Raw genomic sequence first — 26,888 nt, 5'->3', positions numbered from 1 at the left:
CGAGAAGATTTCGTTTGGCCAAAATGGGCTGTTTTAAGTGTAGGGGTGATACTTTAAAAATAAATGAGTTAATATTGGGTGAAGCTCTATGAGGAGTCGGTGCTTTATGTTTCTCTTGATACCATGTTCTTATTCATGCATTACCACAGGCCAGTAGCCACTCATTTTGAACACCCCGCCTGTACAGAGAAAGGGACGTAGCAGCTAGAGCTTTGCGCTTGCTCAGTTTCTTCAATGCGCCCATGAGCCAAAGTCCTGCAGGCAGCTGCACAAAGCTCAGTGTGGTTCAAATTTCTGGAGTCTGAGAGGCTGTGGAAAGGCTGGACTGCTGTGTGTACTGGTAAGTTTTTTGGCGTTTAGTTGAATATCACTTGTTATCTACATTCATGTTCATGATTTACTGTATTGGGTATTGTGTTTTAATTCTGATTTATTGGTCATAGACTGAGGGGCTAACAGTTAACCTAGCTTTTTATACTGGATTACTCCAGAGCAATTTTTACATGAACTAAACTGCTCTGGCATACGTTTTCGGCTATGACAAGGAGCTACCAGGTTGTTCAAGTAATTTGTTTTACTAGCCTTAGGCCTACTAACATTACACACTGGGTCTCACAATAGCTTGGTAAACGGTTGTGTCCTTTAGCTAACGAATATGTCTGACAGAAAACCGGGAGATGTCTGACAATGGGACGTGAAGTTCAGTTCAGTTGTATGTTTGTTTGCTTTATAGCACAACCAACCAAACTGGTAATGTATAACTTCAGTAGATTGTGAAAAGGTTGAGCTGTCTAGTTACTAAAACGGAAACGGCATGTTTACATATTAACATTTCACAGTCCTTGGGCAGTGGTCTTGCTTTGGCCGCCAGTAGGGCTGGCTGCGATTTCACCACAAATCAGACCATCATCGAGTCAATCCATGTTCAGTCTTGCTAGTATCGTCTTCAGGAACCGTAATCAACCTTACACAATCGCCCGCCGCACAAGGCAAGAAGTTAAGTCAAGAGACTTTACCAAAATATAAATGTAAATGAGTCAATTGTCGACTCGTTAGTAAAGCCGCGCGTAATGTGTTCCATTCCAGTGACTGTTGTCTGTTCCCTTTGGAACGTCATGTTTTTTGACAACTGGTTCGTTCCTTGTGCAAGTGGACATGCTTGATGGATTAATTTGCCCGTTCTTTCCTTCTTAGTTTGGTCTTGTATGAGTGTAATACATTGTTTCAATGCCCCCTCTGTTACATTTTTACGGACCAGTGTATGTATGGAACATTGACCGTACTTGGTATGAAACAATGTATCATGAAATTCCCTACTGGAAGACGAGACAACGTTCCTGAATCCCCGCAGCACCGTTGTCTTCTGCCCGTTGAGTACAAAGTCAAAGTTGGTTGGTTTGTAAACTAATGGTGACTAGTGTGTGGGTTTAAATGGTCAGCTTTTAATTCAAGACACGGGGTTACAGCACCTTTTTCCAGAGGAAAGACATGTTAGTTAGCTTTGCAAAATCAGGAGAACTGCTGTGACGAAGCAGGAAGGAACTATCCCTTGTGTTGAGTTCATTATCCAAGGACGTCTTCCACTCTGGCCTATGCAAACCAGCTAGGTTTGGGATTGGGATTTCACATTTTCAAGATGCCTTTATCCTTGTGGATTTAACAGATTTACCTCAGTCCTACATTTCATAATACTGCTGTCAAACGTCACATGGTGGTCTCTCTCACCCCCCTCCTTTCTCTTGGGAAGTTTACTAACATGTCAACTTTGACCTTGTATTCCATCTGTTGGGTGTTGTCCTCGTGAAAAGGAAGTTGAATGAGTGACACGGTTCACTGGATGTCCTCGCTGCTGCGACTAGGGAGTGGGGGAGGAGGGGGATCTGTCATGGTAGAAGTCTTCTACTAGAATATGTTATTATGTAATTGACAATAGTCACCAACAACAATCAAACAACCAAAATGTCTAATATATGTTTTTTAAAGACATTTTTTAGGGCTTTGCGCCTTTACTTTGTGGCAGGACAGTGAAGGAGAGACAGGAAACGAGTGGGGAGAGAGAGAGACAGGGAAGGACTGGCAAATGACCCTGGCTGCAATTGAACCTGGGTCGGTGGTGTAGTAACCCAGTGCCCTAAAGTTCGGCCACTGTAGGGCCATGGCTAATAGATGTTAATCTTGTTAGCCAGACATAAACTCCCTAATGGGTCAAAGTGGCTAGTAATTTGGTCTTTTCGACCAAACTCAAATTTCACCAGCATTTGGCCAGTTGGCTGGTAAATGTAAAGCCCTGACAATAACCCCATGTGTAGTGTGATATAAGTTGATCTGGGTGGAAATAAACGAATAGTTTGTTTACTTACAAATGGTGTATCCACCATTTTTGACTTTTGCATTTTATGGCCGTTCAGATACAGAAGTCCTATCACCTATGTGTCACTTGCCATTCAAATATTTTGAAAACATTCTTTGTTTGTAAAATGCTTTTTGCAGTGGAATGCCCAATACAAAATGTCAATTTCCCAACATTCTACAAAATGGAGATACACCGTTTTGCAAATAAACTCTTCAAATGTTCTTCATTTACAGTACTTAATAAGCCAGGTGTCAGGGGTTTAATCTGCCTTTGGGTAGACGTTTGTGGTAGGGAAGATGGTAATTAACGTGGCCTATATTCTTTCATGGTGCCCTACAGAGTTATAAGGCTACGGGCTTCGTAATATGTTATCAGCCACATTCTCCTCCATACCAAAGAATGGCTTTGTGTGTGTTTTTAAACGCGGTCATGGTGCAGTTGAATGTCCTTGTTTTCCCCTCAACAAGCCTCTTAATTTTTGGCCTCTGCTTATATTGTTCTGCTGCCATAATTCCTTCTTTTACTGAGACATTTTTACAAGGATTTATAAGAGGAGGCTCCATTGAATCTGGGTTCTGCTTATTTAAAGCCCTTCGTTTTATAAGCCTAGTTCTTCCCATTTTCACACAGCTCAGATTCTCAGGGACTGATTCTGTTGCTATTGCTGAAGTGGAGTTTTAGCTGTGTCAGATTCTAACTAAGTGGTGGTGTGTGTGTTTGTTTGTGTGTCTCATCTTTCAAGTGAAGCAGAAGAGGACTTTGGGTCAATTATCCCAAATGTTGATACTTAATAACTTACCCCTTCAGGACCACACCCCTAATATTGCTTGCCATCAGGCATGGTAGTGGCCTGTCCTATCTCTGCCCTCCATAAGTTCTCCTCCCTCGCACTGTGCTGTGTCTGCCAGCGTAGTTGGACTGAGGAAACAGAAAGCAGCCCATACTCAGGGTGGATTCCAATTTGCGGACTAACGTCCTCCCTTGCTCACTTGCCTGCTTGTGACCTCGTGATGTCACTGACAACAGAACATTTAATTCAAGATCATGCAAAATCGCACTTCTGTCATTTTCTCATCTGCAATCGGTATGTGAATGAAGAACAGTCCCCAAAAAATTGTTGTGGCTACGCTGACAGCTTGGGAAACTTTATTGTTTTCTCCACCGAGGCAGGGCGTCAGCTGCAAAAAGTGAGGCCACAACAAGCACAAGTGGAGGACGGGAGTGTGCATATTGGAATGCACCCAGTCAGTGTTTGCTTTTCTTGCCAGTGAAAGTCCACCCTCGCCTTGGCACAGCACTGCACGGGCCACACTCCCTCCCCCTCTCACTCCCCTTGTCTGAAGAGCCATCCAATGCCAGAGCTGTTACTGCCCAGGCCAGGACTGTAAATACCAAGGCCCTGTCACTGAACCACTCAACAGAATACTTACACTAGCAGACCACAAGCCTTTTTATATTCTATTAATGAATGTGTTGTACAATTCACTCATCCAGTAATGGCTGGTGTTTTGTCATGTGTTTACGTTGATTGTATCCAGCATAGTCTAGCCTACCAGGAACCCAACAGTAGAGAGCTTTAGAACAAAGATTTGAATTATCCAGTCTCTGTTTAGAGCTTGTATCCTCCCAACATTCCCTCCATGCTAGCAGGATGGTGGGATAAACCTGCAGACTCACTGCTGAACGGAGCAACTCTGTCGACACTAAACTGAGAGTGAATGAGCAACCCAGATAATGGAGATTTTCCTTGTTATGAGACAGCGAGGTGGTCCCTAATTAACATGTCTGCTTCAAATTACATTTTGTTTGTGGTGTTATGGCTTTGTGATGTGGCTTATTAAAATAGTAGGTGGATTTGCTAAAGGATATATTAAGGCCAGTCATGTGGTTAGTGTTGACTGCATCATGACATCACAGGGATTCCCCTACAGTGCTCTCTATTTAGTGTCTGGGAAAATATAACACATTAATTTAGAAACCACTGAGGTGTGCGCCGCAGTGCACTTCCGCAGACCCATCAGTGTAGGTGGGCTAGAGTACAGTAGAGTAACTTCATTGATCCCCAGGGTTAAATGAAGGAAATCAAGCTAATGGAGATCAAAGGAAAGGCTAATCAAAGACCAGTATCCCTCAGGTTGGTTTCATTCACAGCTGAGAGCCACCAAAGCTGTAAAATCCCTTATTAGTCCAGAACTTTGCACTTTGCCTTTGTATTGCAAAATATTAGAGCAGTGACTACATATTTTAGACTGAAAATGGTCTTCATAACACCTCCTTATTTTCTGACAAAGCCTTAATGGTCCAAAGGTGTCCGGTTTTAAAGATATTGCTATGTCAAATTTGCAGAAACTTCAATATCTAGCCTAACATCAACACTTTTTGAGTTTCAATGTTACCGTATTTACGGCACTTTGCCTTTGTAGGGCATTATCGTTGAGTCATTTAAGGAGACAAATGACACCATTCCTTATATCAAAAAGATTTATTTTAGATTATTTTTAAAAAAATGTCTCCTCGTTACACTGAAAAATCGTCGTCAACAGCACCCTCAGTTTTTGTAGTTGTTTAAATGGCATTCTTGGCTCTCCTGGTCATATTGATGATGGATTGGCTGTCAAACATGGCAGGAAATGACTATTTTAGACTATCCACCCAAACTGACCATTGTGAATATGTACTGTATATTGTGATTGTGTGTGTATAGCTACTATTGTCATATTGGCTTTTTTTCTTATGGCCTTCGCCCTTCTGAATGGAATCTGCTTCTGTCCCTACAGGTCCTTCCAGAGTTGGCACCACCTGATAACGGATAAAGGAGCTATTGAAGAAGAATCGGAAAACTGTCTTTGTTTTTTTTTTGTTTTTTTTAGCTTTTTTTAGGAGGTTGGCTGTCAGGAGCCTTGCAATAATAACCTGAAGGGAGTATTGCGTAATCGCTTCAGGCCACACCTCAACGTGACACTCGGAAGCAATCTCTCAAGGAGAGACTGAGAGAGGGAGAGGATTCCACCAACACCTGTCACCTGTCACCTGTCCCGTCACAGAGAGGTCTGTGACATCAGCCTGCAGGGTGGCGAGAGAGAGCGAGGACGCGAGGCGAGGGGCGCCGGGGATGAGCGAGTTCTGGCACAAGATCGGCTGCTGCGTGGTGGCCAAGCCCCCTCCGGTGAGTGCTTCCACATCTGCACTGACGGCTCCGACAAACTTCATTTTAACTGGGTTCCCACTGGTCATGGAATTCCTGGAATATCATGGAAATTCAATAGAGGGTTTTCCAGTCATGGAAAGCCATGGAACTGGAATCATTTTTTGTATGTGCGGTCAGGGAATTGCCATGGAATTTTAACAGCATTGTGCTTTTTGTTTTGTCTATAATAAGATTAGTTCCCGCAGCATTATAGAACCCAAAAACTATTTCTTATCAATACTTTGGTTATTTAGTTTAACGAGAGGTCATGGAAATTCTGTTTTATTGTCAGGCAAAGTCTTGGAAAAGTAATGGAATTGTGTGACATGGAGTGGGAACCCTGATTTAATCTTAATGTTGACATCTGTGACGATTCTCATTCATTCAGGTCATGCTTATATAAAGAGTTCAGCTCAAGTGAAACGTCTAAACTAAAGAAGTCAAAAGTGTTGCTTACAGCTGAACTCTTTGGATAACCTTCATGTATGCTCATGTGGTCTTCAGTTGTGTATGTGTGGGGGGTTCTGGGACTGAGGAACTGCTGTGTATTCCTTCACATCAAACTATGCCATGTTAGATTAGATTAGATTAGATTAGATTAGATTATACTTTATTATCATGCAAGCATGAAATTTGCCTTTGGTCTCACAGGGTAAAAAACAGGATATAAACACAGATAGACACAAATAGACAGAAAACACACATACACACATGTTGATGTTCAAAACATAATTCTATTGTTTTTTTTTGTAATTGGCAATAGATTTTTGGTTCTTTGTGTAGAGCTCCTACCCTACTCCACTTCGGAGAGAGCCTTGTGTTAAATGTCTATTTCAAAGTAGCCAGTTAGTCAGCATCTGTGCTTTTGAGGGTGACTGTTGTTGGCTCATTAGGCAGGCTACAGCCATGTGACGGAACAAGACAAAGCCGAGCTCTTACTCACACTGAAAACTGGGTTACCAACCAAGGAGATCTCATACGATACCAGAAGGTGGTTTGGTGGCTCTCCAAGCTGCCTACAGCAGTTTCAGGAGACTCTTTTCCCATGGCTGATGGTGGAGGAGGAGGGGCTGTGATATGTATGTGGATGTGTCTGTGTTTTTTGTTTAGTTTGGCATTATTTCAACAGGGACCATGCGCAGATTATAGCTTACAAGCCAATTTCCTTCTGCAGTCCCTGGCAGGTGGAAAAAAAAAACAGTAAAATAAGAGCAGCCACTCGGTATTTGAACACACACACACACGCAACACACGCGATGCATAAAAAAGGTTATTGTCATCTGCAAAATGTTGTATGTAAAATGAGTGCAAGCACTGAATCACTGTGGGGTTAGAGATTTGAGCTTGTATGATCTTGTGTGTGGTTGGGGTATGTATTGTGTGTGCGTGTGTGCGTGCGTGCGTGCGTGCGTGCGTGCGTGCGACTTTTAAGTACTTGATGATTATTTATTTTAAGTACTTGATTAATTACTGTTTCACCAAACGTGGACTGCTCAATTTTATTGTATGTGTTACATTTGATCAATTAAAGACATGTTCTATTCTATTATGTAGGCCTATATTAGTCAGGCCATGCCCTCCTAGTGACTCATCATCTTTGGCGTTGTTACTAGTCTGGCCAAGAGTGATACAAATATCGCTTCGGGAACTTCACCCAGTTTGTCTGGAACCAATCTACTTTGAGCTGCTCCAACGGCCCTGGGTAGAGGTGTGTTCAAGGCACACAGTGACATGGTCTAAGCAGAGATGTTCTGTTGGGACTAAGAAAAGTTTTGGTTTAAGCTTCGGCACAGCCTTTACTCGCCTTGACCAGTCGCAAACCAAAGGAGGCGGGTCAACCATGCCGTTTGGGAAACGTTGATCGTTATGGTCTTGGTCAGATCAAGTCTCCAACAGAGGTTTTAAAGTCGATGATAATCAGATGGTCTCTTGGACAGCCAAGAGACCATCTTGTCGACAGCCATGATTAAGCCCCTGATGTTGCGAAGATGCTTCTGCTTCCTCATTTTTGTCGTCTTCTTTGTTGTCTTCTGCTGCTTCTTCCTCCTCCCAGGTCTCCATATTGTCCTTGAGGATGTGGCTCTCCAGATAACGTCTCATTTTGGAGCTTCCTGTTATAGAGCGTCCACGTTACAACGACGCAAACCAAACGTATTCCAAGCCATAATTACATTTCCCCTTTTAAACGCACTCTGCTTAGCCTAAGCAGTGCTGTGCTAGCCTCTTCCGCTGACAAGTGAGCATATGCATGTCATGTGTGTAAGTGCATTACTGGTGCTCAAACCCGTGATTATGGCATTTGTCTCTCTCCGCAGCCATTCTAGTACCGCTTCAGCGATGGGAAACTTGTCCAGTGCAGTGACGCGTCGGCAGCCAGGCAGCAGCAGCAGCAGCAGCAGTCGCTACCGCCAGCGGAGCGCTGTGAGTGATCGATTGAATTATGAGACGCTGGCGCTGCCGTTGACCCGCATTAGAAAGGCTGCCGATTAGATGTAATGGTCCCCGCGTGCGATAAACAACAGGGGCCGGGGTCACGCTAGAGGGGTCATCAGGCAGACAAGCCGACCGAGGCATGTGGAGAGGGATGGCTAATATGCTGCACACTCACTCACCCATCCTCCCTTTTGACCTCCTCACTCCCTCTCTCTCCCTCTTCTCAGTCAGGGCCGCTGACAATTCAGGAGAAAATCATTTCAAAGGGCCCCCCACACCATATAGCCGTAGCCTAGTGGTTAAGGAGATGGGCTTTAGATCAGAGGGTTGCCGGTTTAAATCCTTTCCCCCTCCCACTCCCCATCGCACAACATGGCTCCGGTGCCCTTGAGCAAGGCACCTAACCCCGCACTGCTCCAGGGACTGTAACCAATACCCTGCGCTTAAAAGTAATTGTAAGTCACTTTGGATTTTAAAAAAAGTGTCAGCCAAGTACAATGTAATTTAATAAGACATAACATTTAATGAGGACCCCTCTCTCTCCCTGGGCCCGAGACAACTGACTCGTTTGTGCACCCCCTGTCGGCGTCCCTTTGCTCACTAGCTGTAGCCTGTGTGTGTTTGTAGAAAGGGCTTCTGTTCCCTTGTCAGCAGTAGCAGTATCTGCAGTAGTTGCTCTTATTAGTGTCATGCAGTAGTGAGGTGAGAGACGGCATGGTGACCCCTGATCGCGTTCTGCAGCTGAGCTGACCCACATACCGACCCACTCGCGGGGAAGTGTGTTAGTGGCCTGCACAGATGTGTTTTTGAGAAGAGGCATGGATAGATGTGGACTAGAGGGGAGGAGGGAGAGAAGAAGAAGAAGAAAAAAAACAAGCCTGACATGAAACAGCCATTCCACAAAGAATGCTCTGTCATCTTGGAGGCGGTCTGGTCTTGTTGCTAAGCGCAAGAGGTTAGAGCTTTGCTTTCAGAGTGGAGAGACTCGTTTTTTGGTTTGGCCGTAAACCCTGAGAAACTTTTAATAATCTTGATCTTGGGTTTTATTGGACAAGTGTTTTTTTTTTTTTTTTTTTTACTGGCAGCTGAAAGCGTTCTCATGCATTTTGGCGGAATCTTGGAAAATCTCAAGCACAGGAAGTCAACGGTGTTTAAGCACTGGTTCAAAATTGGCACGCCTTTACATAAACAAGGTGCCGATAACAACTGGTCTCGATGAAAATTGTTTCCTTTTTTTTCTCATCGTTTTTGTTTTTCGGACCAAACTGTGCATATCTTCTTGGCATGGCATGGAGGATGTTCAGTGTTTCCCCCAGAATTTTTGTTAGTCAAGGTGGTGGGGCGCTAAAAGCATATATTTTTTGGCTAAGCAACTCTAGAAATGACATTCACAACATGAAATATGTTACATGATATATCTTTTCAGGGGACCTAGTCAAGGTGTTCGGTGCTTCTTGTCAAGGTGGCCGCCTTAGCAATTTAGTGCTGGGGGAAACCCTGATGTTTGAATATGCAAAATATTAGTATTAACTGTCACACTGGACTCATACAGGGTGAAATTTGTGAATTGCTAGTGATCATTTGTGTGCTTCAAGCTGTACACGTTCTTATTACTGTAGTTCATTTCAGAACAGCAGTTGTTGTTGTGTCTGGCTGGTCTTTCCTCCACAACAGCCTGTTGCTTTCCGGCTCTAAAACCACTCATTAGAGACCCTGGCAGCCATTAAAGCCAAGTGGAAACGTATGTGAAGAGAAATCGTTTCTTTTTTGCTTCTTTTAAACCATTGAAAACAGACTGATGTTGGCAGCCACAGCCTCCGTTGACGCTGCCATCCGTGTGTGTATGTGCGTGTGTGTGTGTGTGTTTCAGTTTAGCCTTCACTACAGTGTGTGTGGTGTTGTCGTGTTGCGTCCTGTGTCCTGCATATATGTGTCAGCTAGCCTTCACCACAGTGTGTGTGTGTGTGCGCGTGCGTGCGCTAGCCTTCACCACAGTGTGTGTGTGTGTGTGTGTGTGTGTGTGTGTGTGTGTGTGTGTGTGTGTGTGTGTGTGTGTGTGTGTGTGTGTGTGTGTGTGTGTGTGTGTGTGTGTGTGTGTGTGTGTGTGTGCGCGCGTGCGTGCGCTAGCCTTCACCACAGTGTGTGTGGTATCGTGTAGTGTGTTGGGTGCGTGTCCTGTGTTTGAGTTTAGACTTCACCACAGTGTGTGTGGTGTTGTGTAGTGTAACGTCTGTGTCCTGCATGTATGTGTTGTGTAGCGTCTGTGTCCTGCATGTGTGTGTTGTGTAACGTCTGTGTCCTGCATGTATGTGTAATGTAGCGTCTGTGTCCTGCATGTGTGTGTTGTGTAGCGTCTGTGTCCTGCATGTGTGTGTAATGTAGCGTCTGTGTCCTGCATGTGTGTGTTGTGTAGCGTCTGTGTCCTGCATGTGTGTGTTGTGTAGCGTCTGTGTCCTGCATGTGTGTGTTGTGTAGCGTCTGTGTCCTGCATGTGTGTGTTGTGTATTGTGTCCTGTGTCCTGCATGTGTGTGTTTGAGTTCAGCCTTCAGCAGGGACCCGCTGTAACAATGTGCTGGGATCCTGGAGGGGAAGCTGGACTTCTCTGGGGCTTGTTGGAGAGTGAGATCATTCTTCCTCCCTCCTTCCTCTTTTTCTTGTTTCACCCCTCCTCCCCTCTCCTCCCCTCCTCTCTTCATCCCCCACTCCTGTATTTTTAGTCGTCCGCTCTGTTCCATTGTTGGTTGGGTCTCTGCTGGTCTGGAGCTGGCATTAGGAGTGTGCGCGTGTGCGTGCGCGTGTGTGTGGGGCGGAAAGCAAATCAAATCCCAGGAGATTTGGTCCCTCAGATGGGCCCGATGATTCATGACTCCAGGGCCCAGCCCCTTCTCGTCTGTCTGATGGACTTCCTTGTGTGTGTGCGTGTGCGTGCTGGGAGCTTCTTGTGTGTGCTGTGCTCTGTACCAGGATGTCAGCAAGCAAGTAGTGTTTTTAGCTCAAGAGATCAGCACAGGCTTAGCTTAACTCGCTCCCAGCAAAGTTGTGCTGTGTGAAAGTGCCGAGCAGAGCTCTGGCTTCGGCACATCTTTAGATGAAGCTTGGGGGGGCCTCTGAGGCTGTAGTCATAATTGTGTGTGTGTGTGTGTGTGTGTCTCTTTAGATGAAGTGAGGGGGCGCTCCACTGAGGCTGTAGTCATAGCGTTGTGTGTGTGTGTGTGTGTGTGTGTGTGTGTGTGTGTGTGTGTGTGTGTGTGTGTGTGTGTGTGTGTGTGTGTGTGTGTGTGTGTGTGTGTGTGTGTGTGTGTGTGTGTGTGTGTGTGTGTGTGTGTGTGTGTCTTTAGATGAAGTGCGTTGGTGTCCACTGATGCTGTAGTAGTCATAGCGTTGTGTGGCTTAACAACCATGGCTGCCTCCACTCTCCCTCGCAACTGACAAGTGATGACAAGTGCTCTCAGGAGCTTTAGTATGAGCTCATAAACTAACTATGGTCTCTCTCTCTCTCCGGGAACCTTCAGACTTTCCGCTGGCTCGCTGCGCTGGGTTCCTGCTTGACTGTACTGTATTTTTCCCCTCCTTGTTCCTCCCCATAGACAGCAGGATTACAAGGGGTCGCTTCATGCTTAATGGGGGCAGTTTTGCCCCTCGGGCCTACCGTCCAAAATGGGTCATGCAACTTTTTACAGTTTGTTTTTATTTTGTTGAGGAGGAATGGCTTTATACTAGGGGTGTAAATAATAATCGAAATGTATCGATATATCGCGATATAATCTGATGATTGAATTGCATCGTAACGTGGGGAATTCTTAAGTATCGAAAATAATCGAATCGCTGGCCCCTGCCCAATAACCTGCCATGCTCCATAACATAATAGAAGTGGAAAAGTAATTGGACAAAAAGTCGAATCGAATCGTATTGCACTGTATTTTCGATACTTTAGAATGCTCCACGATAATCAAATGGCATCGCATCGAATAAGAAGATGGCGATATCGTATTGACCGTATTGATATCGAGTCGTATTGTCATGGAGACTGTGATTTACACCCCTATTCTATACAGGTCTGGCCAAAAGGCTGATAGAGGGGAAGGGAAGGCTGTGAGTGGTGTAATCCTCCCAAAGCTGGGGAAGAAAAGAACCTGTTTAACAAACACTACCTTCCCATTGAGGGATGGCTACTTGTTGGTAACCAAGGAGAGCTTCATGAGAAGCAGCAGTAGCCAAAACACAAAGATTCCAGACTGAGGGAGACTGAAAGGGAGATTTTCTTTCCTTCCATGTCTTTCTTTTGTTGCAGTTTGGTTAGAGTTTCTGAAATCTTACTGTCTTTTGAAGCTGTCCCTCATCAACCCCCCAAACACACACACACACACGCGCGCACGCACGCACCACACGCGCGCACGCACGCACGCACACACTCCGCCTCTTTCTATTCACATGTGCTCGACAAAATGTAACCAAGGCGTTTAACCTGTGCAACCGCAAAGTCATGTGTTTGTTTACCAGGAAACCCTGTACCTGGGCCTAGGCTGCCCTTTTAACCTTGATGCTACGTGTGGTGTGGCGGCGTTATACTACCCAGACGCCTGAAAGTGACTGTGTGTGTGTGTGTATTTTGTGATCCTCTTGCAGAAGAAGCGGCGGAGGAAGATTGACCGCACCATGATCGGGGAGCCCACAAACTTCGTCCACCTGACCCACATAGGCTCCGGAGAGATGGCAGACGGCATGACCCCGGTAAGGATCACAAGGACGTTTATTGGACAAACATGGGAATGCTAAAAAGTGGAACTTGCAGGGAAAGAAGTTATTCGTCTGTGTATTGTGCATGTGGGGAGTGTGTGAGTGGAGGTGGGGGGGGTCAAAGTACAATAGGGCCAAAGTGCTAAGCTGCCTGATCATATTTTCAGGCTATCACAAAAAAAGACCCAGTAAATAAATGAACAACCTCGACAGCATGGCAACGGGGCGTTTGACATTAATATATCAACTGGGGCAGCCGTGGCCTAATGGTTAGAGAGTTGGTCTTTCGATCTAGGGGTTGCCAGTTTGAATCCCCCCTAACCTCTCCCTATAACTCCATCAATGGCTGAAGTGCGCTTGAGCAAGGCACCTAACCCCACATTGCTCCAGGGACTGTAACCAATACCCTGAAAAATAATAATAGTTGTAAGTCGCTTTGAATAAATGAAAGCGTCACCTAAGTGTAATGAAATGTAAAAAGTGTAGTTACCTGCAATTTAATAATCACCCTCACCGATACGGACATGCACACGACTAGCAGAATGAGAAGCAGAATGAGACGCATCTAAATTGCCAAATAACCGACCGCAGCAAACTTCATCAAAAGTGTGTTGAGGGCCACTCTATTACATCGCAGGCAACTCAGAAAACGGGCTAAATGTGCTACGTAGTGCCCATGTATGCTTTTAGCACATCCCATATTTTCAGCTTATGTTTTTCCTTTCCCTTTAGACATTCAAGACACAATACGTTTATGCTATGCCAACACAGCTGATACGAATTTGTTTGTTTTTGCACCTCCCCAACATCAACGACACATAATGGACAGGAAAACACAGCAGTACAGCACATGGATAGGAGCAGGCAGCCATGAGTACAGAGACAAAGACGGTGAGCAACAGAGGGTAGCCAGCAGCCATTAAGTTACATAATAAAGTGCATTTTTAATGCTACCACTGGTAAAGTGCAGATGGAGAATAAAAACAAAACTACATTGAATGCATGGGCAGAGTCAGAGTCTTATCGTCTATGGAGACTCGGCACTGCTTCCTCTTTCGTTTGTTTGTTTGTTTGTTTGTTTGTTTGTTTGTTTGTTTGTTTGTTTGTTTGTCTAGACATGGCATGAGAGCAAGGTACTATTCTATTTAGAAGACGAGTCTGGGGATTCCTATTAGTTTCATATTGGTGAGTGCATCGTGATTTGGCATGTGATATGTAGCTTAGCTTTGTGGCTTTCAGAGGAACTGCACCTTGGTGTCACGTACAGAAACAGAAAACAGGACGCTACCTGCGTGTAGTTGTGAGTCTTTCAGTTCTTCATATTGAAATCTGACTGACTGACTGCTGTCGGCCATCTTTTGTTAATAACACGTAGAAACTGTCTGTACTTTCCAGAGTGGTCAGACGGCTTAAGTAAGAGAAGTAAAGGGAAGGAGGATTCCCCCTATGTGCAATGTATTCCCCTAAACATCCCAGCTTCGAGCCACCCCAGAGTTGAGCATCATTACGTTATTACATTAGGTTACACTTAGCTGACGCTTTTATTTAGTCCAAAGTGACTTACAGTTATTCACAGTACAGGGTATTGGTTACAGTCCCTGGAACAGTGTGGGGTTAGGTGCCTGGCTCAAGGGCACTTCAGCCATGGATGTAGGTGTACAGAGGGAGTCAGGTGGGATTCGAACCGACAACCCCCGATTGAAAGACCAACTCCCTCCCTTACGTCTGTGCCATGCCTGCCCCCAGTCAACAGATCCAGTCTTCCTGGTTTGGTCGGTTATTTGGGTGGTGGTGGTGGTGGACGTAGGGAAGGGGGGCTCGTTCCTCTGATCTGGCTGCTGAGTGAGCCCCGTACCTGGGCAGAGCTGAGCAAGCCTGCTCCTTGCCTCTCCTCGCCTGGAGGAATGTTGGCCTGGGGCCCGGCCCGCCCCGCCTGCAAGAGTAGAGTACAGCCGAGATCGGGGAGGACACGGAAGAGGCCGGGGCAGGGTGGAGGTGGGGATGGTGGGAGCAGCCTTGTGACAGGACTTGATGTCTCTTGCGCTCTCTCTCTCGCGCTCTCTCCCTCGCTCTCTCTCTTCCTCTCGTATCCTTGCTCGCTCTCTCTCTCTCTCTCTCTCTCTCTCTCTCTCTCTCTCTCTCTCGCGCGCGCGTGCTCTCTCTTGCTCGCTCTCTCTTTTTCTCTCTCTCTTTTTCTCTCTCCGTGGGATTGCTTAGGCGTGTTTTGTTGTTCCCCTCCTCACCCCTCTTTAGCTATTTAAGGGCCGCTGGACTGTGCTGCTGGAGTGCTCTGCTCTGCTTATTGGGCATCTAAGGTCACATGTAGTGTAAATGGCGTGGCCCCTCTCCTCTCTTTTCAACCCGCTCTCTGGCGTTTTTAAAGTTCCTGCTTTTGTTTAGTAGATCCTGCTTGGGAGGGAGGTGCGTGAGAGGGGATGGAGGTGTAGCTGGGGAAGGGGGGTGGGGGTGAGGGTGAGAGGGGATGGAGGCTGGGGGGGGGGTGGGGGGAGGTGAGGCAGGTCTGCTGGTCTTGTTAAGCCTCTGGAGGCAGGGTTGCCAAATGCTCAAAACCCGCCTGGAAGCACTAAATCCTGCCCAATTCTATTGATTTCTAAATAAAAGTATAACATTTCAAAAATAAGACTTTTTTTTCATTTTTTTTCCTGCTAAATGCCATTTTTACCTGCAGACGGCCATCCTAAGCAGCCCAATTGGGCGGGTAACAGCCCAATCTGGCAACACTGTCGGGAGGGGAGGCTCTCACCCCTGCCCTCGTGTGTCTCCTCCGCCACCGACGACTGAACACACTCCCACAAAAGCGAAACAGGGCAGGAAAGGAAATGTGCACACAATGCACCAGTCAGTCAGGTCATCATTGACTCGCGCTGCGCTGATAAACATTTTATCTATTCAAATGCTTTGCGCGATTATTTGGGATCATAAAAGGTGGCCGGCCTCTTTGAGCGCGCTGCTTTTCAAGGATGGAGACAGTTGTAAACGTTGACTGGTGTTGCCGTGCAGTCTGGCAGTGTTTTATTTAGGCAGCCCTCAGGGCATTATGGTTTGGGGCAGATCTGACTGCACTGAAGGAGAGATAAATCACAGCACACTGGTCTTCTTTGCTGGTAGTTTGTTTAGGTGAACAACGCGTTTTGCTGCCGCTCCATCAGGTGTTCACTCTGGTTGACTCCACTAACTCAAGAATCAGTAGCTAGACTTGTTGGGTTTTTGAGAATTGTATGCCTTTATTTGAACAGGACAGTTTGAGAGTATGACAGGACATGAGCGAGCGAGAGAGAGCAAAAAATGACTTGACGGACTCGAACCCTCATCCCTGGGTATATACACTGTAAATTATCACGGCTCCATGGCCAACTGTGCCACATCGCTCCATAGACACACTTTAAAAGGTGTACTAGAAGCGATAACATCAGTTAAAACCGTTTTGCTTTTAGCATCATAAAAACCTCTGACTCCCCCCCGCCCCCCTGACAAGCTACAAGCTGCTGGTGAAAGTGTCAGCTCATGATGGGGGCAGTTTACGATTAGAACTACTCTCGACATAATTGCGTAATTTAATTTTATTGCTCAAATGGTGCATTACGCAAGATGGTGACCACTTACTCACTCACCCAGGGCCCACTCCCTTCGTGGGAACCAGCTCCCTTCTCTCCTGCTGAGCGCCGTACCGTGCCGTGTGCCACGCCTGGACGAGTCCCTGAGCCCTGAATCAAAAGAGGCAGATGTGCACCTGGGCCTGCGGTATACTCTATTTACCCCGCCACCCTCCCATTAGCGGCAAGACACGCCACGGCACCCTACACTATACAAACATATTGCTGCCTCACTATGCATGTCTGTCTCACACTAGCCTGATTATCATCGACATTCAAATCTCTTCGAGACTTGGTCTGACCAATAGCATAACAATTAACATTTCCCAAACGGCATAGTTGACCCGCCTCCCTTGGTGTGCTGCTGGTTGTTTGCTTCCCGACAAAGTGGGAGAAGTTCCAGATTTTTCAGGGGCTCAGAAACTATGTATACTTGGTCTTGGCCTGACTAGAAGCAATGCTGAAGGTGTTGCATCACTTGGAGGGCACGGCCTGGCTACGGCACGGCACGCCACCCTACACTATGCAAACATATTGCTGCCACGCCGTGCATGTCTTGCACCTCCTAGAACAGGGAAGCGTAGACCCTTTGAGCGGTGGATTCGGCAGTATCAGCTGTGCTTTTGTGAACCAAAAGCAGACTGTGTTGATCTGTCAACGATTATACAGAACACCACAGTATAGTCAGGTTTACATTGCTCTGTGGCAAGGGCTATAGTAGAGCTCTGGAGACCAAGCTGTTTGTTTTAAACACAAATCGACAGAGCGAGTTATGTAAAGAATGACACAATGCTGAAAGGAGGCCATATTTCCTGCTTGAATGCCGTAACCCCCCCCCCCTCTCTCTCTCTCTCTCAGACACATACCTGTGTGCACAGCACAGGCACATACACGTACATGCACATAAGGGTACATAGAGCACACATGCATAGCTCACTTGTGATGTAACCGGAGCTGTCAGGCATGGGTGTGTCGACTCGACTCGGCGCGCTGCACTGTGCTGCGCTGCACTGTGTTGTGTGCAGAACTTGAGGGACTAGTTGGAGCATGACCGCTGGCTGGAGTGGCGGGTTCCCAGTTCAGGCAGCGCACTGTTCCCTTCTCATACCTACCCCCACCACACCACACCACACGCCGCACCACCCCATACTCCCCTACTTCTCTAAAAGGAATGGTATTAAACGCATTGCATCAACAAGTCTCCATAACAAGTGTGTGCTGTGCTGTGCGGCTAAAGAATGTTGGGGAAATGTGTTTGTGCAGATGTGCAAGCTTGGTGATGAGATAAACAGTGCTGATTGTGTGTGTGTGTGTGTGGGTTTTTTTTTTTCTTGTCTCCTCTAGTCTGGATCCGTCCAGGAGCAGATGAGATCGAAAGTGCCCCATAGCAATGGTCGCAACAGCCTGTTATAGCCAGCTAGACTGTGAGTACCAATATCAATTACCCAATATTCTTTTGTATTGTTTCTGTTCTTAATTCATATTTATGTTGAACATAGAAGTGCAACGGTTTTGGATTGTATTCGTATACACTCAGTTCGTCTGGTACGGTTCAATACGTTCTGAACATACAGAATATACTTATTGCATTTTAAACAGTAGTCTATAATCCAATTGGACGTCAGAAGCTACACTCCAGTAGCCTGGTACTGACCATCCCATACGAAATGAAATTGAAGTATTATGGGATGGTCAGTACCAAGCTAACACTCCAGTCCCATGTGTTCCTACCTCATTAGTTGTTATTAGCAACACCTGTGCTTACCAGGGTAGGCTACTTCCTGGATAATGGCAGATGTGCACCATTTCGTAATGTCAAGTGTAGCCTTGATAGTGAGTGAAAGGCCCAGTGATTGGATACTCCCTGGAGTTCACCAAAGAAGGGTATCTAATCATTGGGCGTTTCACTCACTACCAAGGCTAGAACACTTGACATTGGGAAATGGTTGTGGTGTGCCGTTCTATCCAGGAGCAGGGTCATGCAAATTGGGGGATTCTACCCTCTTTTTTAGTGAATGGTTGGAACACGTAGTGTACGGTTCTGTAATGTATTTTCTAACCATAGGTAGCCTGTTAGTGCCTCAATCAGATATAATTAATGTATGTTTGGTGTTTGCAATAAAAATGCTCATGAAAAAGATAGTTGTGAATGGGCAGTATATATTCCATTAAATTACAAACAAAATGTGTACGGAACCGTTTAATTTTTGCACGTTATTGATGTAATTGAATGGTATTGTGTTCCCCAGGGCCTGTGGAGGGTGAAGTGGCATGTCTCCCTCCACCACAGAGCGGTTTTCTCTGGAGACTGTAGTGAAGATCCCCACGCAGCACTTGGCATGCCCACAGAGGAGGAGAGGGAGATGACGACCACATGCAGCCTGGCATCTCATCTCTCATGCTCCAGTCGAGTCTGCAGCGCCCATGTGCCAATCATGCCAAACACACAAGGACTGCTTAAATTACCTACCCCAGGACTTATTCTCTCTCTTTCCCTGTGGTCCACTTTTCAACATGAGACCCCCACATTTTCTCTTTTTATTATTATTTTAAAAGTAACAATTTAATGCACCAAAAGGACACTTTTGTAAAGCTTGGTGAATGTGGCTTGTGTGTGAGAGGGGTGTGTGTGTGTGTGTGAGAGAGAGAGTGTGAGTGTGTGATTGTGTTTTTAGAGTGTGTCGTCAGTTTTTGTATACGTATTGATACACTGGCTGCTCGCCTCCCTTTGATGGGCTAGGGCAGGGGTGGGGAACCTATGTCTCGAGAGCCGTTTAAAGGAATCTTTGAAATTGCATTTACAATACAAGTAAGTAACTGCCTTCAATATAGGCCTAAAGTACAGGGGGGAAATCCTGGTTTGTGTTCATAGTGCGGCCCTCGGAGGACTTTTACGGCCCTTGGAGTAATTTGAAGTGGCCCTTCGAATAAAAAAGGTTCCCCACCCCCTGGGCTAGGGTGTCCCTGCTGCTGCCCCTGAACAAGCAAAGGCATGGGCTCTGCTCACCTCCTGGTCATTTGCTGTGCTCACATTCACTCATTTCTGGCATAAGCAGCAGTTTAGAATCATCTACTCCTCCTATCAGAGGCGTTCCGCCTTCCTAAATGTTTAATGACTTCCTTTGTACACTTAATTTTTTTCTGTAATCTTATAGCAGTTTGCCATTCAAGACTTTTTTTTTTTTTTTAGAAAGAAAGAAATTCTAAATATAGGTTATTATAGTATAAAGGTGACTTTTTTTTTTATTAAAACATGTTAATATGGATTGCCACCTGTGTCGTAGTTATCTTCTTTAGAATCTCGCGTCAAACAGTGCAAGATGGTCCTCATGTGATGTATAGGTGAAGATGTGGGTGTGTGTGATTTATCTTCAGTTAAAGTTTATAGTGTGTGTGTATGTGTGTCTTGATTGGAGCTCCCCTCTGTCCTCACTGCCGCAGTTAACACAAAGTATTGTGAAACTCTATCTGTTAAGTGTTATTTAATTTGACATTTCTTGCATGTACAGTACAGCAGATGTGTTGCTCTATGCAGCAGCTATAGACAAGACTGAACACTGGATAGTCTCGGCCCCATGTGACCCTTTTCTGAGTAGTATGGTGTCTGTGTGTACTCTTATATTATCCTCTCATCCTTTGTCCTCTCCTCTTTCCTTCCCTTCCCTTCTCTCCTGCTCTGTCCTCTTCTCTCTTTCTCTCCTCCTTTGCCCTATTCTCTCTTCTCCTGTCCTCTTCCCTTCCCTTCTCTGCTCTCATCTCCTCCCCTCATCTGTCCTCTTATCTCCTCCTCCGTCCTCTTCTCTTCTCTTCTCGCTTCTCTCCTCTCCTCCCCTATTCCTCTGACGTGAGCATGAAGCAAAGCTTCTCCACTCATGTAACAACAGTTGCACAGGCCTCATTCAATACCATCTGATTGATCACACATTTTCTTCTAAAGTTACTCCTTGAATATTGTACACTTTTGTGTTTCTTTTGTTGTTTATGCGGCACCTTTTTGTAATTCAGGCGATTGGCACCTTTTTTTTAAATTGTTTGTACCTTCAGTTGTCAGCACAGAAATTGCATTTAATGTCCTAGCTTTTGTCAGTTGTGATTTGCTATGTAATGTGATCAACAAAACCCCAATGGCCATCACATTATTTCGTATGGGCTTTCCAACAGTTCTGTATCTTTCAATCAGTTCTTGACACCAATAGTTCCCCGTGCCCCTTGCCAAAGCTTAACGTGATAAAGATTCCATTTGAGTGATGAGAGAGGAGTGGAGGCTCTCGCATAGGCAGAGACTGGGCTTATTTCAGGAGGCCAAGAAGCGTCTCACAGAGACGGGCTTATTCACAGACGGGCTTATTCACAGGGGCACAAGGAGCATTCCCCAGCTGCCAAACCCAGCTGGTTGTTTGGGAGTTAGTGTCACAAGGGTGCTATTAACATGGTTTTAGTGCCTTAATAGTCTCCCAGTTTCCAAACTGATAAGATGTGTGTTGATTCGACATCTTGATGTACTTCCATGTCTCTGATTATTACTGTACTATGACCTAATAGATATTTTTGTTGTCGTTTATGTTAATGGTTCACAAAGCTGTTGGGCTTTTTTTTTTAAATCTTGGTGAGAGTGTGCTCCAGGCATACCTGCATTGCAACCCAGTTCAAGCAGCAGTGAAAGTTATGTGATCTGAGCAATCTTCAAACACAAGCTCTGTCAGAGCATCGATTGGTGAAAGAGACCAATTCAGGTTGGGGGGTATGAGGGCACTTCCAGGGGTTTCGCATTGCCAGTCCAGCCGTTGTCTACTTTTACAACCACACGCCTACAACCACGAGTATTGGATCAGTACCTCTGTTTCTGTGTATGTGTGTTGAGCACTCAAAGAGAGTTTGTGGGGTTTGTGACTGAGTGAAAGTGTGATTTTTTGTTTTGTTTAACCCATTTGGGTTTATATTTTACATGTGGCTGTAAGCCCTGTTGACTTTTAAATAATACACATTTTTTTCCAATTTGTGTTTGTCTCCTTCTTGAGAGTCTACTGAATGAGTACGAATGTGAACTACCCAGTCTGCACATGTGGAATCAAGATCTACTTCAGCGGCTCATTCTTGATATCTTTGGGAAAACCCTGCATTTGTGGAGAGCAATGGTTCAAGAACTCCATTTAGAAGAACAAGATGTATCCATGGAAAGATTTACTCACGCACACTGAAAAAAAAACCTGTCCCATTCTCAAACCCCGAAATTAAAATAAAACGGTCCAAAGTTCCAAACTGACTCAGACCGTAGACCGTAGGTCTGACTCTGGCGGTTTGCTCAAGGAAAAGCCTTTTTTAAAAAAAAAGGGGGGGGGGGCTCCTGTCCAATTGCTGACATAAAGAGCGGCCTGTGTTGGGTGGCGGCAGGTGCCTGGGCCCTTGTCCAGCTTCATCACCCACAGATGGAGCAGGCCAGAGCTGAGAGTCAGTTGAACAAATTTAGGAATCCATGTAACGGGATCCAAATTCCTCTGGAAAACCCAACTCGGAATGCATGAGGCAAACCCTGTTCTTAGTCCTGGGAAAACCTCAAACTTGTTTATTTTTGTTCAACATAACCACAAGCATTCTGCTGCTGGCCGAGACGTTGACTTGCTTTCCTCGCAGCAGACTGCAGTTACATCACATCAGTCAAAACAAAAATAACAAATCAAAACTAAACACTGGCGGGTGTTATAGTAACATCTTTATTTACAATTTTAGGATCTGACAGACGCAGACAAACACCCCAGCATACCAGAAATTAGGAAGACAAATCATCATGGCTCTTTGAGATATTGGAGACGATGCCAAGACTGCTGTTGATTTATTTTCGGTCTCCTCTCAGCATAAAAAAGTGCTTTCCGTTTTCAACAATGCAGCAAGTCCTTGCCAAAAAAGCAGCCTCACATGTATTGAAGTGTGAATACAGGCGTCCTTTATTGACTGCACTCTATAGGGTGGTAGAGGAGCTTAGCTTGAAGTGTTTAGGCGCCGGCGTCTGTAACAGTGATTTTTCAGAGACACTGACGTTTGAGCGTCACCCCCGGCTTTTTTTTTTTTTGCTTAATCTTCCATATCTTTTCCAGTTGAACAGTAACAACTTCAATCACAAACATAAAACTTGGAGCTTTAAAAAAAAGTGCACTTAACATTATTCTCTGCGGAAAATGTCCCTTCAAATGTCCGTTTAAGTGCATGCTTCCAACTCTGTAACATTTACATAATAGTAAAACATTCAAAACTGTTGCTGAAAATTTCTCCTGACTCCCAATATGAGAGTTTCAGGGAGAAGGGGGGAAAAGGTTTTAAACAGGAAATTATTATTTAACCTTCCCCACCAGCACAACTTGGTTCCTGTTTATAGCAAAAACGCACACTGTAGTGTTGCCTCACTTCCCCTCTTCCCCTGGCCTGTCAGGGCCCATTTCCTCTCGCTTCACACCGCTTCAATAGCACTTTTCACACGCGTTCCTACCTCCTACCTCCTACCTCCACCTCAGGACCGTATTGAGCCAATGTGGTGCCCCCAGGCACTATACCTCACTGGTGCCCCATTTATAAACAATATTTGTAAAGCTTGTGTCTTGTGGTGCCCCCTCACTGGTCAAAAATTGTTGGTGCCCCTGGGCACTGTGCCGCTGGCCCTTATAGATAATCTGGCCGTGTCCACCTCCACCTCTCCTCTCATCCTCAATCCTTAAAAAACCAAGACATCCCAGCAGCAGTGCAGTGCATACTGTAGAAACAACATACACCCTTCATCGTGTGTTTGAACAGTCCATCGGAGACCTACTGAAGGTCTACTGCAGAAAAGCCACTTGCGCATAATCGCCCTAGTGGCTGGAAAGAACAGGTTGTCCAGTGTTCCCTTGTATAAATATTTGCTCTGAGCTGAGGTAAGGCTATTAAACGCAGTACATCTGAGAAGCACAGAGAGAGGGAGGTCAGGAAGGAAAAGCTGTGCACCTAACAAACATTAGAAAAATGGAGAATGCAAACGGATTTGACTTGGGATTTGGAAATGAAAATAAAACAGGGCTTTGTAAAAAAATCTTTGTGTCCATTGTTTAAAACATGACTCAGAACCCGTAAAAATGCCTTGACTTATTTTCCCCCGAAAAAGCAATTTTGCATTAAAGTAGCTTGGCCTGTTACCCGCGATGTGAAAAACGCAGGCTTGATGAAGCTGTAATGAAGTGTATGGGGGCTTCACTGCTCTGTAACAGGAACCAGATGCTGCCAGATCCATTTGATTTGGGCTAATACATGTCTCACTGAACTCACAGCTAAGGCTAGATTAGATTGTGAAACCCCCCCCCCTTCTCTGCCTTTTATGCAGCAGTGATTACGCGCCCATAAATCAAGTCTGTTATGCAACAATCACTCGAGTTGCACACTGCTGTCAGGGAAGCCGAAAAGGGGGGATAAAGAGGTCAGCTGTCCCGGGCCCAGGGAGATGGGGGGAGGGTAATAATTGGGCCCTCATTACATTGACCGTATTGGGTGGGGGGCCCTTTCAGTTAACTTTGTCCTGGGCCCAGCCAAAGGTGTCAGTGGCCCTGACTGCACTACACTAAACTGGGCCTCATCAGTCCTCGGCCCATCCAGGTGTTGTGCAATCAGAGAGGCATGAGATGACCACAGACAGCATTGTTGGTCTTTAAGGTTACAGTTTAAGGTAAAAAGGTCATTCATTTTTACTTTCTCCTTGTCGTCATAGAATAAAAACAGTTCATTAAAATCCCCTTCTTCTTCTTCTTCTTCTTGTGTGGGTGTGCAGCAAAAGTTAAGATCTAAATAGGCTCCCCGCAGATTGCATTCCTATAAAGTTAAGAGCTTTTTAAAAAAAAAAGCCTGACTGCACTACACTACACTACACTAAAGTGGGCCTCATCAGTACTCCGCTCGCCCAGGTGTTGTGCAATCAGAGGGATGATAAACACAGCATTGTTGGTCTTAAGTTTAAGGTTAAAAGGTCATTCATTTCGACTTTCTTCTTGTTGTCATAGAATAAAAACAGTTTATCAAATAAGTTATCAAAATCTCCTTCTTTTTCTTCTTTGTTTTCTTCTTCTTCTTGTGTGGGTGTGCAGCAAAAGTTAAGATATAAATAGACTCCCCACGGATTGCATTCCTATAAAGTTAAGAGCTTTTTAAAAATAAAAGTCTCTCCACTGTTGCGTAGACAAGGTTGTGAGAAACGCCACAACAGGGAGCTCCAACAGTGATTAAATAAGAGTCCATAAATAAAGAAATAGATACAGGAGTGCCTTTGGGAGTCTCGAATGACTGGAGATGGTTTTGGCCCCTTCTAAGAGCCTCGAGTTTGGGTCATGGCATCACTGCCCCCCCCTCCTCAGGCAGGCAGGCAGCCAAGGACACCATCACCACCACCACCACCACCACCAGCAGCGCACTAACACACCGTCCCGGCCCACGGCTGCTGCTTCAGCTGTTCAGACCGGCGTCATATCTGCAACAAAACACACAGGAAGTGGTTCCGTCACATAAACAGTTTGCACAAACCATTAACCCACACAAACTTCAATGAAAAACATTAATGGTCAAACACATATACACAGATACGCATCAACGGACACACACGGACACACACGCGCACACACACGCGCACACACACATACACACGGACACACACACACACACTTCAAGGTCTGTCCTGCCGGCTGCAACAGCTGGATAGCAGACTGCGTGTGTTCGGAGCTCCAAGTGAAACAAGTCAAGGGCAGCGTCAGCACGAGACCTGCCCACCTCGCCTCCCACTCAGTGGCGGTTACGAAGGCCCTGCTTACACTACCGGACCGCTACAGCTCTGCAGTACATAACAGTTCCTCATGGAGAGAAGCCATCTACAGTACAAATGGAGTCCATGTGAAGCTACGGGAAGGACGGGGCTACACTGACACATATACAGAGCTCTTTTCCAAAACGCTATATCCACCATCTTTGACTTTTTGCATTTTAATATTGGAATTGACTGTTAAGATTTCCTATCATCTATGTGTGAATGCTTGCCATTCAAATATTTTGAGAACACCTCTATAAAAATGCATTTTGCAATGTATTTCAATGGAATGCCCAATACAAAAATGTAAATTTCCCAACATTCTATAAAATGGATATATCTCATTTTGGAAAAGAGCTCCGTACTATGCTGTTCATCAGTAGTTCTCAACCTTTTTCGAACAAAAACCTCCAAATGCCACCTTAGCCTTATCATAAGCCTGCCAATGCCCCCCTTAACATAAAAAAAATTATGCACCCCAATGGCAACTAAGCACCACCCCCTCTCAGCTGTCTTAAAGCCCACCCAGGGCCCCTGGGGGGGTTGTAAAGCCCCTGGTGAGAAACACTACTGTACATATTAGATGCTGCATGGATCAGCTGGCCAATCCAATGAAATCTAATCTACAGGCCAAACGGGAGGGCACACGTCTACCATGCGGCTGACCCGGGTTTGATTCCTGGGCCGGGTCCTTTGCCGGCCCTTCCCCGTCTCTCTCACCCCACTCGCTTCCTGTCACCACCTTCACTGTTCTGTCGTGAATAAAGTCAAAAAGACCAATACAAGACACCCCCCCCGCCAAAAAAAAAACCCACAAAAAAAACAACTAATAGATAGATACAGTATGCATCAATGGGCCAATCACTACAAGACGCAAGAGTGTCCGCCATATTGCCTGTGGGCGGAGCATCCCCTTAAACCACATGCAAGTGTCATTAACGGCCTTCTTACAACACCATACCCTTATAACTTACTTATAACCCAATAACATGCCCTTCATAACTATTCAGAATATTTCATAATTTCTATGTATGCTCCACCTCTTGCACCTGTTCATCCCCCTCGGGGGCCGAACCTGCGACCTAGTCACCTACATCACTTCGGAAATGGGAGGCACAGTACGATACCACTGCAATAAAGGACCAATCCTCCAGCCCAACGGCATCGACACTGTATGAGGCTTTCGGGAGGGAGGTTTACTAACGTTCCACGCCAACTCTGCTAGTTAGCCTCCGTTACACACACACACACCCTAATATATTCATATTAATATTTATATTTTGTGGCACCACTCACTCTTGGACACAGGCTGGGATCTCCAGATGGTCCATGGGGATGAACTCAGAGAGCTCCTGAAGGCTCTGGATGAATTTCACCTTCCGGCTGAACTTCTCACTAAAAAAAAGCAAGGAATGAACAAAAGAAAGAAAAAAAAAAGACACCATATATGTGTAAATGTGGAGGATTGATTCAACTCGTGTCTAGACTTCACCAAAACACAACCTTTTTTTGCCCTGCGATAATAAGCATGAAGGCCAGAGCAGGCGTTACATAACTTTTGAATTCATAAAGAAAAGGGAAAATGTCACGGCGAGCCAACGCAGGAAGGAAGCCACAGCTTATGGTAGCAGGATTCTGCATGATACTCAGTCTGACTCATCTCAAATGTGACCAAAGTCACAAACCATTTCGGCCTGAGAGCCGTGACATTTTGTCCTGAAACACGGTGTCCCCGCTACCTTTATCAAATGTAT

The 26,888-nt window shown here is 45.5% G+C and overlaps 2 protein-coding genes across 6 annotated transcripts in view; one reads left to right on the top strand and one right to left on the bottom strand.

Moving 5' to 3' along the window:
- The first annotated feature begins 85 nt into the window (after window positions 1-85).
- cdc42se1 (CDC42 small effector 1) lies at window positions 86-21,322 on the top strand. 2 transcript variants are annotated; one of them, XM_063198722.1, is made up of 5 exons: window positions 168-340; window positions 5,131-5,519; window positions 12,601-12,705; window positions 17,670-17,749; window positions 18,575-21,322. In XM_063198722.1, the coding sequence occupies exons 2-4, from the start codon at window positions 5,466-5,468 to the stop codon at window positions 17,736-17,738; spliced, it is 228 nt and encodes a 75-aa protein (XP_063054792.1). In that variant the 5' UTR covers window positions 168-340; window positions 5,131-5,465; the 3' UTR covers window positions 17,739-17,749; window positions 18,575-21,322. The 2 variants fall into 2 exon arrangements, with proteins under 2 accessions (XP_063054791.1, XP_063054792.1); XM_063198721.1 differs by lacking the exons at window positions 17,670-17,749; window positions 18,575-21,322 and adding an exon at window positions 13,444-13,543 and having other exon boundaries at window positions 86-340.
- Window positions 21,323-23,976: 2,654 nt separating this feature from the next.
- bnipl (BCL2 interacting protein like) overlaps window positions 23,977-26,888 on the bottom strand; it is a 26,577-nt gene continuing 23,665 nt past the window's right edge. For all 4 annotated transcript variants that reach the window (XM_063198698.1, XM_063198699.1, XM_063198700.1 and 1 more), the window contains 2 exons: window positions 26,431-26,529; window positions 23,977-24,804 (listed from right to left, as the gene is read on the bottom strand). In XM_063198698.1, the coding sequence (XP_063054768.1) occupies window positions 24,780-24,804; window positions 26,431-26,529 (124 nt within the window). In that variant the 3' untranslated portion in view covers window positions 23,977-24,779. The remainder of the gene's footprint in view (window positions 24,805-26,430; window positions 26,530-26,888) is intronic.

Source organism: Engraulis encrasicolus, chromosome 5, assembly GCF_034702125.1.
Source record: "Engraulis encrasicolus isolate BLACKSEA-1 chromosome 5, IST_EnEncr_1.0, whole genome shotgun sequence".
Classification (NCBI taxonomy): domain Eukaryota; kingdom Metazoa; phylum Chordata; class Actinopteri; order Clupeiformes; family Engraulidae; genus Engraulis; species Engraulis encrasicolus.
The sequence above is the reverse complement of the archived record's forward strand: the minus strand, read 5'-3'. Positions and strand labels throughout refer to the sequence as shown.

Coding starts and splice junctions, on each gene's coding strand:
- cdc42se1 (XM_063198721.1), top strand. CDS start 5,466: ATGAGCGAGTTCTGGCACAAGATCGGCTGCTGCGTGGTGGCCAAGCCC. Junction 5,520..12,600: donor TGGTGGCCAAGCCCCCTCCG/GTGAGTGCTTCC, acceptor ATCCTCTTGCAG/AAGAAGCGGCGGAGGAAGAT. Junction 12,706..13,443: donor TGGCAGACGGCATGACCCCG/GTAAGGATCACA, acceptor CTTTCCCTTTAG/ACATTCAAGACACAATACGT.